Source organism: Phascolarctos cinereus, unplaced genomic scaffold, assembly GCF_003287225.1.
Source record: "Phascolarctos cinereus isolate Bilbo 61053 unplaced genomic scaffold, phaCin_HiC Scaffold_4;HRSCAF=312, whole genome shotgun sequence".
Taxonomy (NCBI): Eukaryota; Metazoa; Chordata; class Mammalia; order Diprotodontia; family Phascolarctidae; genus Phascolarctos; species Phascolarctos cinereus.
Genome location: NW_027555847.1, coordinates 88638596 through 88657436, shown reverse-complemented (window position 1 = coordinate 88657436; position 18841 = coordinate 88638596). Strand labels below are relative to the sequence as shown.

Sequence of the window (18841 nt, the reverse complement as noted above, 5' to 3'; positions counted from 1 at the left end):
CCTCTTTCTTTGATACGTGCGGAGGGCTCAAAGTTCGTGGGTATATGCCCTCCGGTTTGGGTATTCCCTCTTGTTTCGGGAAGTTAGGCCTGTTCTCCTCCATCCCCCTTCCCCCAACAACCACCACCCTTTTTTTGTGCCTTTAGAGAGCCTTAAGAGATCGTGGTTTGAATTGGCCACTACTAGTCGATTTCTTCCTTCTGAATGTTGTAAGGAGTTAAGCCCTATTCATGAGACGTTTCTGAATTTTCCACTGAATAAATTTTCATGCCTGTAAACCAGACATCAACGAAAGTGACTCCGGACAGACTTGGCTCTCAGATTTTCCGGAAACAAAATGACACATTATTATCTCCTTTGTGTGAAATGTCAAGTTTCTTCCTACGGTGGTATTGATGGGCTCTAATAAGGGGTGTTTTGTTCTTGGAAATATGCATTTGCTCTTCATTGCTCCTGACTCTCACCCATTACTCTTATTACCACTTTGTATGTATTTATTCTTGTCACCCATAGAATGTTTTGTTTTTTACTTTTTATCTGCAGCACAGTGCCTGGCATGTAGTAGGAGCTTAGTAATGCTTGTTGATTGACTAAAAAAAAACTTTGTGACTGTTTCAGAAAGAACAAACTTTTGGTTCTGAAAAGTGAGTAAAATAAGCTACAAAATGAACTAACTAGATAAAGATAACGGCCACAGTGGGTACTGAGCAAGAATAATTTGAATTGTTTGCCAATTAAGATTCATTTTTATCACTTTTACATGTCAGGTTTTGGTCATGTAATAGAAAATGGCGTGGTTTTTCTGTCAGTGTCAAATTGAGAAACTAAGTTGTTGAATCATAATTTTTTTTCTGGAGTAGATTTTCTCTGGAAAAAGAGAAATAGATATCTCTTGAAAACTGATCAGTTGGTCAAGTAGTACTAGCTTTTTCAGGTATTGAAGTTAGTTAACCTTTTCAGATAAAAAAGCATACATTTGGGCAGCTAGGTGGTGCAGTGAGTGGATAGAGCTCTGGCTTTGGAGTCAGGAGAACCTGAGTTCAAATCCCAAGTACGTTTCTTAGGGTTGGTTGGTGGGCTTTGTTTTTGTTGTTGTTGTTGTTGTTAGGCTTGGAACCTTTTATGGGCTCAAAAGCCGAATTTAGTGATGGAATTTAGAAGTGGGTATTAAGTCTATAAACCTTGTTGCATTGTGTTTCAGCATTTCCAGGTCTTTATATTTATTTCTTTTTTTTTCTTGTTAAATAGTTGTTTATTGGAAAAAGTGGGCTGAGGAGAGGGTCACTAGACTCACTAGAGAGCAACAATATCACACAAGTTAGGTCAGCACAAAGCTCTGGGATCTCAGCCTCTTTCTGGAGTGTTAGGGCATACCCAGGTAGAAGGCCTTGACTTAATAGGCATGGTTAGAGACAAAGAGAAACTCGCTGGCTGCAGCTTCTGACTTTCCACTTGGAGTATACTTGCCTTGAGCAGCTTGGCAATTAGCTGTGGCCCATTTAATATGTTCCTCTTGGGCAGCCTGGACATTTTCCTTCTTTCCATCCCAGGTCTTGAGGGCAGATGCCTGCAAGGCTTGGCCGTAAAAAAAGGTCAGGGCCCATGGCTTGTGCGAGGGGCTGGTGTTGATGGCATTGAGGTTGATGGAGGCATCCTCTTCACTCAGACCTGCAGATAGGAAGGTAATACCAGTGACTGCAGGAGGCACAGTCTGGCAAAGGGCAGTGACAGTTGCCATTGTGATCTTCTCATGTGAATACTTCTGGGTACAGGCATGGCCAGGGGTGACCATGTTAGGCTTCAGCAAGGTCCCTTACACATAGACATGTTGGTCACTCAGAGCTTTGTAGACAGCAGTCAGGACCTTCTCAGTGACATACTGACGACACTTCAGATCATGTTCTCTATCAGGGAAGATCTCTGGCTCCACAATGGGGACAATGCCATTCTGCTGACAGATGCTGGCATTTCGGGCCGGCACATTGGCATTCTCCAAGATGGCAAGTGGGGAAGGTGTATTATCCCCAGTCTTCAGTACACAGTGCCACTTCGCAAAGTCAGCTCCATCCTTCTTATACTGAGCACAGTGCTCACTCAGCCCATTGGGTGGTAGTCTCATCATTGGTTCCTGACAGGGGTACTATGCCTTTGCTTACCTTGATGCCCACAATGCCCCTCTTTGCTATTTGATTTCTTTATGGGAAATAGGGTCAGTATATCTTGACTGTCACCCACTAGGTTTGTGAAGCTGAAAAGTTTCTAGTGTGCATTGAAACCTTGGGAGCTTGGTCAAGTAATAGTGCATGTCTGTAATCTCTGCTACTGGGATTCTCAGCCTCTGTAGTGCTAGAACCAAGTCTGGTGTCTACAAGTATTCTGTCATCAATATTATCTTCCCACTCCCAGGGCTAACAGGATGCCTAAGGAGGGGTGAACTGACCCAGATCTGAAAAAAGGAGCCAATTAAAACTTATCAACCAATCAGTATTGGAATCACTGTGGGCATAGCCACTGCCTTTCCAGCCTGAACTACATAGGGAGAACCAGTCTCTAAAAAAAAGAAGAAACCTCGGGAGGGAACACAATAGAATTTTGAGGTATTATTACTTAATGTTGATTGGTAATGGTACTTGACATTTCTATTGTGCTCTCTGATTCCTTAAGGAAAATTAAGGTACTTTCAGAGTATGTGCAAAACAAAATGTATTTTAAATTTTTATAAAAGTGAAAAGTTTTTATGTGTGTGTATCTGGACCTGTGATTTCGTAAGTTTAGTGAGGTCCCTCAAATCAACCATGTAATTGATTTTGTGAAAACAGTGTTTTGTTTTGTTTTGGACCTGTGATTTCATCGGCATAGAGAGCTTATTTTCTAACAAACAGCTGTAATTTATATCGGCAAATAATGTGCATGTATTTTCCCTTCTTAATTTATTCCACTATGGATCTATTCACTGTTTTTGTGATTTCTGAGACCAAAACATGGTTGCCATTGCTCTACATATTTTCTCTTCATGATTAGACTATAAGCTTCTTAAGGGCGACCATTAATGAAAGTATTTGTATCCCCAGCACTTAGCACTGTGCTTGACACGTAGTGCTTTTCATGCATTTATTTCATTGATATATGTGTTTTGATTTGGATCTGTGATCTCAGTGAAGCCCATGGAAAATGGCCTTTGCACTGGAAGTGACAGAACAAAAATGATTAACATGTATTGATACCCAAGATAAATAAGGAGTTAGTGATGAACTGGATAGAGTGCTATGCCAGCAAGGCTCAGCTTCCTGAACTTCCTGAGTTCAGATCTGGCCTTAGACACTTACTACTTGTATGACCTGGGCAAGTCACTTAACCCTGTTTGCCTCAGTTTCCTCATCTGTAAAATGAGCTGGAAAAGGCAAATCTGTCCCAGTATCTTTGCCAAGAAAACTCCACAACAGGTCACAAAGAGTTGGGCACGACTGAAAAATGACTGAACACTACCACCACTTAGTTGCCATTAATGAATTCAGATCACCTCTAGTACTGAACTGGTAGATATGATTACTGGGTCAATGTCAGTGATACTTGAAAGATCATGGAAAAGGAGAAAGATAAATGTCCCGATTTAAAAAAAAAAAAGGAACAGAATCTGCAAACCATAGGCAAATGAGTTAAACTTTAATTCTGGGGAATGTTATAGAATTGATTATTAAAGAACTGTTTGGAGAACATCTAGAAAGGAAAGTGATTACAAAAAAAACATCATTGCTTAGTTGAAGTGGCTAGGAGGTGCAGTGTATAGAGGAAGACCTGAGTTTGAATTCTCTCTCAGACACTCTGTGACCCTGAGAAAGTTATTTAACCTCTCTCAGACTCAGTTTTCTCTTCTGAAAATGAAGGTGTTAATAGCATCTACCTCCCAGTGTGATTGTCAGCATCAAATAAGATAATATTTGTAAAGTGCTTTACAAACCTTAAGTACCATATAAATGTTAGGCATTCTCAAGAAGTAGTCATGGGGATTAATTTCATTTCCTTTTTTGACAGGGTTACCAAAGTGGGTAGATGAATATTATAAATACAGTTTACCTTGAGTTTAGCAAAGATTTTGATACAGTGTCTCATACCTTTTATTGTGGAGATGAAGAGATGTAGATCTGAAAATGCAAACAGATGGATTCAGAACTGGGTGTGAGGCTGAATTGAAAATACTTGTTAATGGTTCGTTGTCTTACCCATAGGAGGGCTCCAGTGCAGTGCTCCAGGAATCTTGCTTGGCTCTGTGCTGGTGAAACATTTTTATTATTGACCAGAATACAGGCGTGGATGGAATGGTCATCAACATTTCAGGTTACACAAAGCTGAAAGAGCTAACACACTGGATAATAGGATATAGAAACTATCTTGACAAGCTAAAACATCAGGCTGAATATAGGAAGGTAGAATTCCATAGATGAGGGTTAGACAGTAGTTATTTTGAAAAAGATCTGGTTTTAGTGGACTGCAAGCTCAATATGAATCAGTGTGATTCTGGAGCTGTAAGAGTTAATGTCATCTTGGGTTGCATTGGGCAAAGGATGGCTTCCAATAATAAGGAAGTGATAGTCCTACTGTACCCTGACCTAGTTAGATTTCATTGTGTTCAGTTCTGGGTACCACAATTTAAGGAGAACATTGACAAACTGGAGAGCATCCAGGATGGTGAAGGGTTTGGCATATGAAGATTAGTTGAAGGAGCTGGTAATGTTTAGGCTTGAGAAAACTTGGGGAAGACATAGTAGCTGCGTTCAAATATTTGAGAAACTATCATATGAGAAAGGGTTTATACTAGTTCTGTTTTACCCCAAAAGGCAGAATGAGGAGCAGTGGGGTGAGAAGTTGCAAAAAAGCAAAATTGGCCTCATGGCAGGAAAAACTTCCTATCACTTGGTTCTGTCCCAAAGTGTAATGGGCTGCTTTAAGAAGTGGTAAATTTTCCCTTCTTGGAGGTCTTCAAGCAAAGGCTGTATCATCATTTATCAGATATATTAAGGACTAGGTGGCTACTGAGATCCTTTCCAGGTTGAAAATTCTATTATTCAGGTGAAACAGCATTCTGCCAATGCAGATTAGCAACTTTTCTGCAATTTATAGTCTTAAACAGTTGTCTAGGAATTCTAGGAGGACAAGTGACTTATCTGGGGTCCTACAGCCAGCATGTGTCAGAGGCAAGACTTGAACTCGGGTCCTCCTGGTTTGAGGGCCACTCTGTATCCACTACCAAGTTGCCTGTCTGGTCAAGTGCCTGAACCCTTCATGTGCCCCTGGTTTGGGCCTGCTGTTAAATATAAATGCAGTACATCATACTTAGACCTAACTAGAATTCTTTTTAGTCTGAAATGAATTAGTAACAAAGAAATAAATGTGGATTGACCCTGTAAGAGAACCTAAACTTTTCGTATATGTATTTAGAAGTTCTTTGAATCTCTAAACTGAAACTATAAAGCCTTAAGATCTTTCTTTTCCTTTTCTTTTTTTCTTTCTCCTTTTTTTTCACCCCCAGTACTTGAATGATTTCTTAGAAGTCTATCAACAATCTTCTGTATTTGATTCAGAGGAAGAACATTCAGATTTGTGCTGTGTCACCTATCAGTGTATGTCTCTTAAAGAATTCTTTTGTGAAGTTTAGAGGCAGATCCAGAAAAGCAGGACAGTTTTGAGACTAATGTGTTGAATGTATTATATATTTGTATATCCTATGATTTATGAATATATTATATATTATGTATTATATATACATAAGCTATACGTAATAGATTGGTGGTTTCTTACTCTATCCTTGCGATGTTCTTTTTGTATGTGGAAACATTTGATTATTGATGTTGTCAATTTCAAAACAACCAAAAAAAGTTAAAAAGGGAAAAAATCCTGAAAATACCTTCCTGTCTCTCGGTATTAGTGAGGCAGAAGGAATAGTTAAGGTTTTTGGAAAGGTAAATCTTCCATTACTACATAGTTTTGGGGGAAGCACCATTAATTTATATATCGTGTTCCATCAGTTTCTTAGTAAAAGTGACAAATGGAAAGTTGTAATGAATTAGTTTGTTTTTTGCTGCTTGAAAATATGACCTCTCAGGCCGTTGTCAGGACTTCAATCTTGGGTTTCCCTTGATTCAGATTCCCTTGATTCTTTCTCTTTGAAGTGTTTTTATTTACAAGGAAGCTATGAGGGTTAAGCTGGTAGAAATAAACTTTTTCCTTGGATAATCAATGCTTGTTTGATTTTAATTGGATCACGTGAAGTGTAATTATGAGGTTCCAGTTGGTTTGTGTGCAAAAGGTTTAGATTCTCTGTAATTGGGAATGGTGGTAATGTTGCGCAAAAGAGTGGGCATATGTGTGACTTGTAGATAGTATATTGCCAACCTAAGTGAAAAATCTTGTAAAAAGTTTCTGATGTAGAATGCTTTATATTTTAAAGTAAAATTTTGTCAAGAGTAGAAGGTAAGTTTTTTTTCTTTTTAAAATAATATTTTATTATTTCTCCCTATTAAATGTAGTATTTCAAGAATTATTCCAACACACAATGAAAGAGGATCAGTAGCAAGGAAATGCTAAGCAAAGTACAGTTGAAAATTTTTTTAAAATAGCCCAAAGTGAAAAGGTATTGCCACAAAACAACCTAATTAATCCTCAGAAAAAAAATAAGCAAAAACCTTCAAAGGGATCTGAAGAGAGGAGCTTGGGGCAGTTGTATAAATGATGATTACTACAAGCACATTCAGGATGTCCCAAAAATCTTTATGCAGCTTTTTTTTTCTTTTCAGCCAAAGACAAGGTTTATTAGAACGTCCATCATATTGGGCAGACACTTAAGGAGTCCAAACATGAGTAAGCAGTGGCTAGATTATAAGAATCTGAGCAGTGGCTAGATTTTAGGAATCTGAGCATCTTAATGGAGGCAAGATGGATCTTATATACAGAAAGCCTGTCAGAGGGATCTAGGAGTGGCCAAGTAGTCCATGAGGTAATAGAATTACCAAGGGTGGGATGTGGCCTGGGGCCATAGGGAGGCAAGACAATGGAGGGGATATTGGGTGTAGCCACAATGAAAGGCCTCAGGAAAATGCTAGAGATTTGGCCATGTGGGAAAGTGCAGTATTTTTCCTTTCTGGGGCCAAGATCCCAAACCCATCATTCCCTCCTCAAACAAATGGGAACCAAATTCTTTTGGAGTAAGGGGCGAAGATCTTGGCTTCTTTTTTTTTCTTTTTTTTTTTAATAAATTAATTTATTTTTAGTTTTCAACATTTACTTCCACAAGATTTTGAATTCCAAATTTTCACCCCATCTTGCCCCTACCCCTACCCCAAGATGGCATGCATTCTGAATATTCCTTCTAGTCTGCCCTCCCTTCTGTCTCTTCCCCCCCCAAGGTAAGTTCTTTAGTTACAGCAACAGACTGAAAGTGTTGAGCTATGACAGAGGGAGTCATTTTTCAGTGAGAGCCTTTATTTTAAGTCAGTCACAACTTAATCTGAAAAATTCAATGCCTTGTTATATAATTTTGTTCTCATCCTCAGAGGGATTGTTTGAGTTGGTGACTAGTTTTAGAAGTTTGAGCAATGTTAGTAGGAAAAGGAAATAGTAGAGCATTAGGCAGTTGTTTTTTCCCTGGGTTTGTGTTTAACTAGCTCCTAGTAGTTTACTTTTCCATTTTGTTTTTTGAGTAAGCCATGGAACCATTGAGAGGTCATGTGGCAAAGTGAATGAGCCAGCTGGCTTCTGAGACAGGAAGGCTTTGGTTCAAGTTTTGCCTCTGACACATTGTGACTTTGTGACCCTGAGTGAGTCACTTAACTTTACAGTAATCTAGGCAACTCTTTAAGGCTGTAAGTTGCAGAGAACGCACTGACCTGCATTGCTATAAGAAATTTCACATTGGGAGCACTCTAATCAGTGAAATCTTAGGTCTGGTTCCAGTGCAAAGAACCATTATTAATCACTATTCTCTATTTTCAGAAGCTAGTGACTTAGTCAACAAGCATTTTACTAAGTACTAGATTTTCTAATTACTTAGTACTGAGTTTTCACAAAGAAGGGTGAAAATGCTCCCTTCTGGCAAGGAGTTCACATTCTAATGGGGGAAGAGAGCTGAGTCTTGAGGGAAGTCAAGTGTCAGAGAGAGTGAAGGAGGGCATTCCAGGCACCATGGACATCTGGTGAAAAGGCATGGAGTCAGGAGGTGAATACCATGTGTGAGGAACAGTAGAAGTCTAGTGTTCTTTGGATCATAGAGAAAGTGTGAGGAGAAGAGGGAAATGGAAAAAGACTGGAAAGGTAGGAATTGGCCAGGTTGTGAGGGGCTTTCAAAGCCAGAGGATTTTATGTTTGATTCTGGAGGTGATAGGGAGCCATTGGAGTTTGAGTAGAGGTAACATGGTCAGACTTGTGCATTAGGAAAATCACTGGAAGCTAGCAGACAGAGTAATTAGCAGACTCTTGCAGTCCAGCTGTAAAGTGATGAGGGCCTGTACCAGGAGAATGGCTGTGTGAGCAGAAAGAAGGTGTGCAAGAAAGATGTTGTGAAGGTAGAAATGACAAGACATGGTGACAAGGTATGTGGGATGAGTGAGAATGAATAGTTGAGGATACCTAAGTCATAGGTCTCATTAACTGGGAGAGTGGTGGTACCCTCAAGGGAACTTGAGAAGAGGGAAACATTTCTGAAGGATGGCAGGGGAGAGGGGGAAGATAATCAGTTCAGTTTTTAGTAAGTTGCGGTTTGAGATATCCAATGGACAGGTGAAAATGTGAAACTAGAGCTCACTAGAGATGTTAAGGCTGGATAAATAAATCTGAAAATTATCTTCATAGAGAAGAGAATTAAACACATACTTCCTGATGAGATTTACCAAGCAAGATATTATAAAGCAGGGCTTCTTAACCTTTTTTGTGTCATGGACCCTTTGGCAGTCTGAAAGCCCTTTCTTAAACCCTTTCTTAGAATGGTGCTTCTAAATGCATAAAATAAAATGCATAAGATTATAAAGGAAACAAATTTCATTGAATAAAGATCTAATTTTTTCCCATTCAAGTTCATAGACCCCCAGAAATCTGTCCATGGACCCCAGGTTAAAAACCCCTGGTATAGAGGCAGAAGAGAAGAGGACCCAGGACAGACCCTTGGGGGCACGACCTGTAGGAAGATCCAACAAAGGAGACTGAGGAATGGTTAGACAGGTAGGAGGAGAACCAGGAGAGAGCAATGTCATGAAAACCTAGAGGAGAGAGTATCCAGGAGAAGATTAACATTCACAATGTATGGTCTCTCTCTGTCCCCATTTTAGATGACCCTTTTTGTCTTAAATTAAACATCAGTACACTGGTGCCTTTCAAAAAATTGTATTAATATAATCCTTTCTTCTCTTCTGATTTTAGATGGAAATCATACAGTATAGAGTGTTTGGGTGACATCTGCTTGACAGATCTTCAAGAAACTGGTACTTGGTTTTTATTTTATTTACCATGATGCTTAATTGTGATGAATATCAGTAACTGTCCTACCCTTGTATCACAAGTCTGTTAAAAATCAAATGTAAATACTGTGTAGTTAACTGTGATTTTATAAGCTTTAAAACTGTGCATAACAAACTCAGCTGATAAGTTTATATTATATAGGGTGTCCCAAAAGTCTTAGTGCCATTTTAAGCTTTATTACTAAAGTTAAGTACTTTTAGTACTTTTAGCTACTAAAGCTTCAAATGGCACTAAGACTTTTGGGACACCCTATATTCTAAGTGTCAGTCCATGATCTTTTAGGCAAACTATATTTGAAATTATGTTAGAAATTAATTTTCCATCATTTTATGTGATATTTGATAAAGTGTCCTTTCTGTGAAAATGAGGTGTAGCATGGATTAATGGGTAGTAGGCCTTGAATCTAGGATGGTCTAATGTTCAAGTGCTGCCTTTAGCTGTGTGATCCTGGGCAAGTTACTTAATATGTCACTACTCTAGGCAATTCTTTAAGACTATAAGTTGCAGAGAGGGTGCTGACCTGCATTGAGAGAGGAGTTTTCTTAACAGGAGATCATAATACAAATGAAATCATAGGTCTGGTCTGGGAAACAAACTAACTCACAATTCCCAGGGTAAGTCATTGGGAAGGGGGAGAGCTAGGAGAAGTGATGAAGCATTTTCTAATGAAATCCCAGGTCTAGTCCTTATCCCTGCCATTAAATGGGTATTCTTTGTGATTTTGCATCTAGACCAGTTGGGAGTTAATAAATTCCTTCTAGTGCTGTGAACTAAGTAAGAAAGCTTGGGTTTTAGGCTCCTAACTATGTCATTTAGAGGCATTAGGTAATTGTTTGTTGAGTATGATGATTTTCTTATTCGGATGATCGCTAACAATAGAACATTTGCAGAAAAATAAATCATTGAAGATTTATTGGACTCTGCCAGCAGAGATCTAAAATTAGACTATTTGCTATGCTTACAACTTTTTGTTTTTCTAGCTCAATAGCCACTTTCTTTCATCTGTAATTACACATAGCATTCAGTTCTAGGAGAAGTGTGAAAGTTTGATTTTTTTTTTTGGAATCCACTGTTTGACTTTATACCCTTTGAAATATGAAAGCAGCATAATTATCATCTGTGTCCTCCCTCTCTCACATAACTGACTCAGTTGTTCAGGGGCTGAATATGCAAGTAATAGATCATCTATACCTTTTTCCTGACAGCCCATTAATACTTTAAGTCAAAAAAGAGGAAGGGAACACTCACCCCAGTCATTTTGGCCGTGATGGTGGAAGATGCTCATTAGAGACCTATGACTTTTCATTTATCCACATTAACCTTCCACCAACCCCACAGATAATGTCAAATGTGGTATTAAAAAGCCAATGCTTCCTTTTTTCTGGATGTACTGATGAGCAGGAATTCTGGTCCTTAAAATGCCACCTCTATCAATCCCAAATGAGGAAGCAGTCATAATGGGTACGAGGAGAATGTTTGGCTGTCTCTGCGGGCAACCTGTTGTGAAAGATAGGCCCCTCTTTTATACCTATGGATCCTGTGTCCCAGTCATTTGATAGCCGTCAGAAGTAGGGACATTTTATTTTTTTAGACCTCTTTGTTTTCCCATGCTTTGCCCTTAATTTTAAATTGACAAAATTCTATCATCCTTACCTCCCATGCCAAGAAATGTACCAGACTAAACCCAGCCTTCATTAATGGAAAATAGCATTTTGTTGGAAGTTTGACATAGGGCTAGTCTTACTGCCAGGCATTAATGCCTCTCTGCAGTCAGAGGACATGCTCACAGTTTTTTGGTTTTAGAGTTTTCATTTCGATAAATATTTATTGAGTTGAGCCAGAGTCTTCTGATATGACAGATAGCTTCCTAGAGAGATGACAGTAATACTGTTGGGTTGGGGAGAATGGAAGCTGTTTCTGCTGTAATTCTTTATGAAAAAATTTAATGCTTTTTTTTCCTTTTCCTTTTCCTCCCTTAGAAGACAGAAGTACCTAATGCATTTGAGACAGAAGTAAAGTTGGGGGGAGGGGAGAAAACAGCAACTGCTTTCCTGATCTGCAACTTGGCAGGACACTAAAATGTCTGTGGACATGAATAGCCAGGGATCTGACAGCAATGAAGAGGACTATGACCCAAATTGTGAGGAAGAAGACGAAGAAGAGGATGAGGACCCTGGGGATATAGAGGATTATTATGAGGGGGTAGCAAATGATGTCGAACAACAGGGAGCAGATGCTTTTGATCCAGAGGAATACCAGTTTACCTGCCTGACGTACAAGGAGTCAGAGGGCACCCTGAACGAGCACATGGCCAATTTGGCCTCTATGTTAAAGGTGAGCAAAATTACTGATTTCTGGAGTTATATGTTTCCAAAATACAAAAGGAGGAAGGGATGGGCAGAGGCTACTTAAAATACAGTAAAATTAACCTGACTATGTAGGGTGAAATTCTCATAAGGATTAAGGAAATTCCAAGTTGAGTGAAGGGTGTTTGTGGGCTTCCTCATTCTTGTCACAAGTGGAGGAAGCTAGGTTTAAACATCTTTTGGAATATGTTTCTTGTATTCACTGATGTGCTTTAATAAGTGGACACACTTAGTCTCTCAACTCACTATGCTATTTTCGTTAAAATTGAGAGAAGGAAAGCAGTAGAGAAGACAAATCGGAAATGTATAAGGTATTGGAAGAATCGAATGTATTGCCATTTGTTGCAGAAAGTGAGTCATGTTAACTCTCAAGAGCTAAGGAATGATTACTATAAAATATCCCAACACAAATTTTCCACCCCATTGTTTATGAGTGACTAATAAATGATTTTGATAGCTCTCATTGCCCTGAAAAATTACAAGCACTAGACTGATGATCTCACTTGTTTTATGTAATGATGACTAATATTTATTGTTAGGAGAGATTGCTACTTCTGTCAAGTCAGTCTTAGCAATAACTCTTAAGAGGAGACTTAAGAGGAAACTACATCTCCTAATACCTTATACTGCATTTGGTATCTTAGAGTACATAATAGTTAAGGAGTAAAATGTTTCATATTAGTACTTTGGTTGATATCTTAAGGCTCTTTCTGACCGTTAGAGCTTTAGGAGTTTTTAGAAAAGTTCCCAGCTTGCAACTTCCTACTCCCCAACACATGTGGACAGTTCTTTAAAAGTGAAGGAATCTCTCGTTATCCTGCCTTTTTCACTTTTGTAATTTAGGCATCATATGGGTTTCCTGATATGCTCTGCTGAACTTAGAGAAGAGGTTCAGAGTTTTTGAAAGGCATGTTCTCAGTGAATAACATGTCACTATTGAATGGAAAATTATTATGGTATGTTGTGGGCATTTGGTGTGGTAGATAAAGAGCTGGCACACGAGCCAGGAAGATATGGGTTCAAGTTCTGCCTCTGATGTGTGTTGGTGGTGTGATATCCTGGGCCAGTCACATAACCTCAGTGTTCTAGGCAACTCTTTCTGTTTATAGGTTTCGGAGAAGGTGACCTGGAATCTTTGGATTCTGTGCATGAGAACTTGTGGGATTCATATTTGAGGGTTGTACTTCTGTGTTTAAAAATAGTGGTCTTCCTCCCCCCTGCCCACCCCAAATTAAAAGTTATTTCAGCTCTTTTTATTTTTAGGTTAGTGCCAGGATGAGGCATGGTGTAAAGGTCTATAAGAGAAGAAAAAGTGGCTGATTGTACTCAAATTTCCTAATCTTCGTTTATAAATCCCCTGTTCCTAGGTCTTGAGAGCCCAGTGGCTCAGAGTAAATCTCATTTTGGCTAAGCAGACTTGGTGTATGTGAGTACTTTGGTACTCTATATGTACTTTATCCCCTACAGGAAATAGCTATCTTCTCTGTGCTTTTCTAAATCCTGTCCACCTTCATCATTGAGCTCAAGCCCCTCTTTAACCAGGCCTAACTCATACCAGCCTAGTGATTCAGTCTGGGCATGGAAATATGATGAAGCACTTTTAGACCATAAAATGGAATAAAAGCAACTGGATTGGTAATGAGAGGAAGCTAAATTCAAATAAAACATTATGCTTCCCTTTGCCTTGGAGTTCAAGACAGCACTGTGCAATGGGTAGCTTCCCTGCTCCCTTGAAAGGGAAACTAGCTTAGTCTATGTAAAATAGTCTGCAGTTGCCCTCCCTGACTTTCAGCTTAAAGCAGTATCTTCTTCCTCCAGAATCATAGCACGCAGTGTCAGTGACATTTTTTGGAAATTAATCATGTGTTGCTTTGTCAGTTTTCTTTTTGACATTACCTTTTTATTGATGAACTTATATATGCTTTTTCTCTCCAACTGGATAACTATACTTTTTTGGTATTCTCCAAAAGGTAGCACAGTGCTGGGTATGGTATAAGCATTTAGCAACTATTTATGTGGTGTAGTAGAAAGAAAAGTGGATTCAAAAGACCTGAATTTGAAACTTACCCCGCTACTCCTTACCTATGTTATCTTGGGAAAGTCACTTACCCCTTTTGGGCCTTAGTTTCCTCTTCTGTAAAATGAGGGGATTGGACTAGATAGCCTCTGAAGTCATTTCCAGTTCTAAATCTATATGTGATACAACATTGATTCCCTAGAGTTGATTGCTAATGGCTGTTGATTCCCTAGAGTTAATCGCTTTTTTTTAATTAACATACTCATGTCTTAGGTTGCTGTTCAAATTGAGGCTTGGATGGAGCTTGGAGATTAGGTCAAGATGCTGTCTGGTCCAACCTCCTCCTTTTACAGATGAAGAAAATGAAATCTGATGAGTTTAGGTGACTCTTCCAAGGTTACACAGGTTGTAACCATGAGAAATGGGACTCACATGAAGGTCCTTTGACCTTGTTTGTTCTGCTGCCTCTCTGTTACCAGTATTAGAGATCTAAACAGTTTAAATCATTCAGTCACATAGGATCCCAGATTTAGGGTTAAGAAAAACCTTACTAATCCTCTAGTGCAATTCTCAAGGTTATGCAGGTAGTACATGGCAGAGCTAGGATTTGAACCCACCTTCCCAGACTTTCAAATCCAGTGCTGTTTTCCATTACACCAGGGTAAACCTGTCCTGGCATTACTGACACCTGGTGAACTTGGTGGGCTCCCTGCCCTTTTTGATCCATCATCCCAAGTCTTAGATTGCAGCAATCTAGTGTCCTGGCCCCCTTTGTTTAAAGATGAGGAGTGGGAGTTGGGCCAGCAAAAGAAGAGGGATTGAAAAAGCTTGATAAAGGAAAGACAGAAGAGTGAAGACTGGAAATAGATGGAGGAAAAGAATAAATAAGATAAAAGGAGAAATAGACTTGGTGTTCAAAGAGGAAAAAGGTACCTTCTTTGAATTGTTAAGTACCCATCCCCAGATCAGCTCCTGTACCAGGAAGGCAGTCATGAATATCACTTGTCTTCTGCCTATACTTATTGGTGAGCTTAGGTAGTGAGGGGCCTTCCCTTGAGTAAAGTGTCGTCTTCCAACCTAGAGGCATCTTTACAAAGAATCAGGAGTACTAAGCAAAATCAGCTTTCTGAAGGAGAAAGGACCAACGATCATAATGTGAAAGTGATGGATTTGAGAGATGGAGGTTGGTAAAGCCTGTTACTCCAAAGAGACTGGCTATTAAGAAGTTAGGCCAAGTGACATATGAATCTTCTCTTTGCTTGTCTTTCAGAGTATGTTTGGAATTAAAGACCAATAGCAGTGAACTATTTCATTATTGTATGTTGAAAGGATTTTCTTAAGGGCTGAGTCATTAGTTAGTATTGGTATAGGAGGTGGTATATATAGGAAGGGAGGAAGCATTCTGTTGTGTGACCATATAAGAGCCTCTAAAGGAAATTTAGTCATTGAGTTTTATTACAGAGCATTACAATTCTTTCATAAATGCAGTGTTCATATTGTTAATAGTATATACTGTAGTTTATGAGAACAGGGAGGCCCTTTCACTAAGGGCTGACTGATAGCTTGACATTTATCTCAAGTGTGAAGTGATTACTCATGAAGAAATTTCAAAATCATCCACTGAGGCCATGAATATAGTAGTACTCTTGAAGTCTATACATGCGTAAATGGAAGGCCTCCTTCTGAAGGGCATATATTGGCAATAAAAGCATTTTGTGGTGCCTAGGGCATTTAATTTAGAAATAGCCCAGCTTTCATTCAAGACATATTTAAGTTCAGTTGTATGTCTTCTGCACTGCTAAGGGTGTTCCAGGGAATATGAAAGAAGGCACAGTTTTGTCCTCAACTTGCTTATGATTGAGTTGGGAAGATAAGATGTTTACCTGAAAACCAGAGAACAATTCAATGCAATTACAGGATTCCATGTAAGGGAAAGATCACTGTGGGATCACTAGGGTTAATCTAGTAAGCCATCATGGAGGAGTCGGAGTTTGAGCTGAACCCCAAAAGAAATATAGGCTGAGAAAATCAGGTAAAGAGAGCAGCTTGAACAAAAGCATATCAGTGGGAAAGGGCATGCTATTTTTAAGGGATGGGGGGGAGGAGAGGGAGGCTCATGGGTAATGCATTTAGAAAGAATGAGATGGTAGTTAAATTGAGGTCGGATTTGGAGGTCCTGAAATACCAGATTGTAGTATTTGGCTTTTATTTACAAATAGTAAAGTCCTTAAGCTGAGGAATAATGTAAAGAGTTAATATCTCTTTAATGCTCTTCTCTAAATTATAGCATATAAGAGCAAATTATTGTAGATTTCTGAATAAGATGGTAGTAGTGTTGGGATGTAGCCCACCTCTCTCATTTGACAAATGAAGAAACTAAGGGCTTCTTCACCTTATCCTCTCTCTGGTTTTTTGTTGTTGTTGTTGTTGTTGGTTTTGGGGCAATAATGGATGCCTAGTTTCTTTCAGAGGATACTTCATTTCTGACTACCTTTTCTAGTACTAGGAGTTCCTTTTCTCATCTCTCCCATCGCCCTGAACAAATAGAGGCATGCTTCTTATTTTTCATAACTACTTCTAAACTGTTCTTTTGCCACTGTCAGTCAGCAGTCTCTCTTCTTTTGAGATTTGTTTCTTCTCTTTATATTGACTAGTACAAATTCTTATTTATATTACCTATATAATGTACCTGGTCTCCAGGAACATTCCCCCCCCCTTTTTTTTTAAGGAACTTAGTTCTGATACAGTTTTCTTCTCAACATCAACCCCTTCATATTTGGGGACTTATACATGTTGACATCCACACAATTATTCTGACTTCCTATTTTATCTACCTTCTTTACTCCCTGCTTCTGTATCTTCTATCTTAGCCACGCACAGGAATGGTTGTCTTCTTAGATCTGCCTTTGTACCCATAACTCTGTTATTGCTGTGATCTTGAATTCTGAAATTCCTCTCTGATTCTAACATCTTCCTATCTCTCCCTCTCTTTTCCTGCTCTTGAACCTATTTTTGTATTTATTCTGACTTTCTATCTATCTATCTCCTCCTTGATCTCACAGTCTTTTATCCCTGCCCTTCACGGTCTCAGTCCTATTGTTGTTCAAGTGTCTTCTGTCCTTGTATCCCTTGTTTCTTTTTCGTGTCACCAGCCATACCTTAACAAATGTCAATCTTGCAACCATCTACCTTCTCTCTTAGTCATATGTTCTTGAAAGCTGCTGGAGACAGTCCATGTCAACTGAGTCCATTACAAATTTATATCCCCTCATCTCAATTGGGCCCTTGCTGCTACATAGCAATCTTTTTATTGTTCCCTGATTGATTCTCCACACTTGCAGCCTTCTATTCCAAACTCTCTCTTCTCTTCTAAATGCCCATCAATATCTTCTGTCCCTTCCCCCCAGCAGATGACCTCACTTTTTACTTTCTAAGGATATAGAGGCCATCCTACACATTTTTCTCCTTTATTCAACACCACAGATGATATCACCATTCTTCCAGTTATCCAGGTTCACAATCTTAGAGTCATTTTTGACTCAGACTTCTGCTTTACCATTATCTTCCCCCAACCCCATCTAATTATTTGTCTAATTTTGTGGATTCTCCATTCACAGTATCTTGCGTCTCAGACTCTCATGACCTCTTGCCTTTATTATTGGAATAGCTTTCAAACGGGTCCTTTCAATTTCTTCTCTTCTTCAGTTAACCCTTCACACAGTTACTAAAATAATATTCCTAAGACACAGGTCTGACCAGGTTTCTCTCCTTTGAGAAATCTTCAGTAGCTCCATATTGCATCTAGGATAAAATAAAATGTTCTCAATTTGCAGTTTCATGCCTTCTATAATCTGGTTCCTGCCTGCCTTTCAAGACTGATTTCATATTACTTCTCTTTACAACCTTTGTCCCAGTTCCAGGGGGATATTGGTTATTTCCCAAACTAGGCATTCCATCTCCATTCATTAGATAAGGTGTCCCCCCCATGCCTAGAATGTGTTCCATTGTCATCTTCACCTCTTAGGACCACAAACCTCCTCCTTCAAGGCTCAGTTTGCAAGCTACTACTACCCATGTGAAATCTTTCCTATTCCCATCAGTTGTTAGTTTTTTTTCTTCTATTTCTATACTTGTATGCATGTAGAATATAAGGCCTTTGAGAGGGGGGACTACCTTTGCTTTTTCTGCCTGGCACTGAATACATGCTTACTTGAATATATATTCAATTGTGAAGTATCATTCTCAAGTTCACACAAGTTGTAAGTGGTGGAGCCAGTATTTGAATTACTCTGCTGCTTCTTTTGCATTCTGATATATATTTTACTTAAAGTATCTACTTAGATCTGAACTGAGCTACAGTCTCAGTTCATAGATCCAGAATCAGAAATAAATGTAAAATAGAACCTTGAAAATATTAAAAATTTCATTTAGTTTCTCTTTGCTAGCATGAGTTTTGCTACCTAACAAGATATGTAGCAAATTTTACGAGAACTCATTTCCATGGTGATTTCTGACTAAACTGGTAGCATGAAAAAATTGTCCTCTTCAATGTGTTGTCATGTTTTCTTCATAAGATTTGTTTTCAAGTCTACTATAGTTGGGAAAATCTTTTGCTATTCCCTTTTTTTCCCTTTCCACTGAACATTTTTTACGTTTGTGGACCAATTGCAACTATGGTTACTTCTGGCTATGATTTTAAAGGAGAAAATCTAGCATTCTGAGTGCAAGCAGAATGACCTGTAGGAATGGGCAGGGTAACAGTAACCCTGTGTTGAGAGCCATCAGGTTTTTGTTCTCTTGTCTTTTGCTTCTGTGAAGCAATAAGAGGTTTTAATCTACCACTTTTTATATATGTAACTCCTTCTCTGACTGGCTCAAAGAATGAGTGTTTTAAGGAGGTCAATTGTTCTTAGTGAATTTTTCCTATTGTCTGGATTGGCTGATTCTAGCTGTA

At 38.9% G+C, this 18841-nt stretch overlaps 1 protein-coding gene and 1 pseudogene across 3 annotated transcripts in view; one reads left to right on the top strand and one right to left on the bottom strand.

Annotated features, from left to right (window-relative positions):
- Nucleotides 1-18841, top strand: part of ARIH2 (ariadne RBR E3 ubiquitin protein ligase 2) — a 65036-nt gene that overhangs the window by 608 nt on the left and 45587 nt on the right. For 2 of the 3 annotated variants that reach the window (XM_020999018.2, XM_078152395.1), the window contains exons 2-3: nt 9406-9467; nt 11484-11838. In XM_020999018.2, the coding sequence (XP_020854677.1) occupies nt 11584-11838 (255 nt within the window). In that variant the 5' untranslated portion in view covers nt 9406-9467; nt 11484-11583. Of the gene's footprint in view, nt 1-9062; nt 9208-9405; nt 9468-11483; nt 11839-18841 lie in introns of all 3 variants that reach the window. The other variant, XM_078152393.1, reaches the window with a different exon arrangement.
- LOC110217104 (fructose-bisphosphate aldolase A pseudogene) lies at nt 1394-2305 on the bottom strand (annotated as a pseudogene).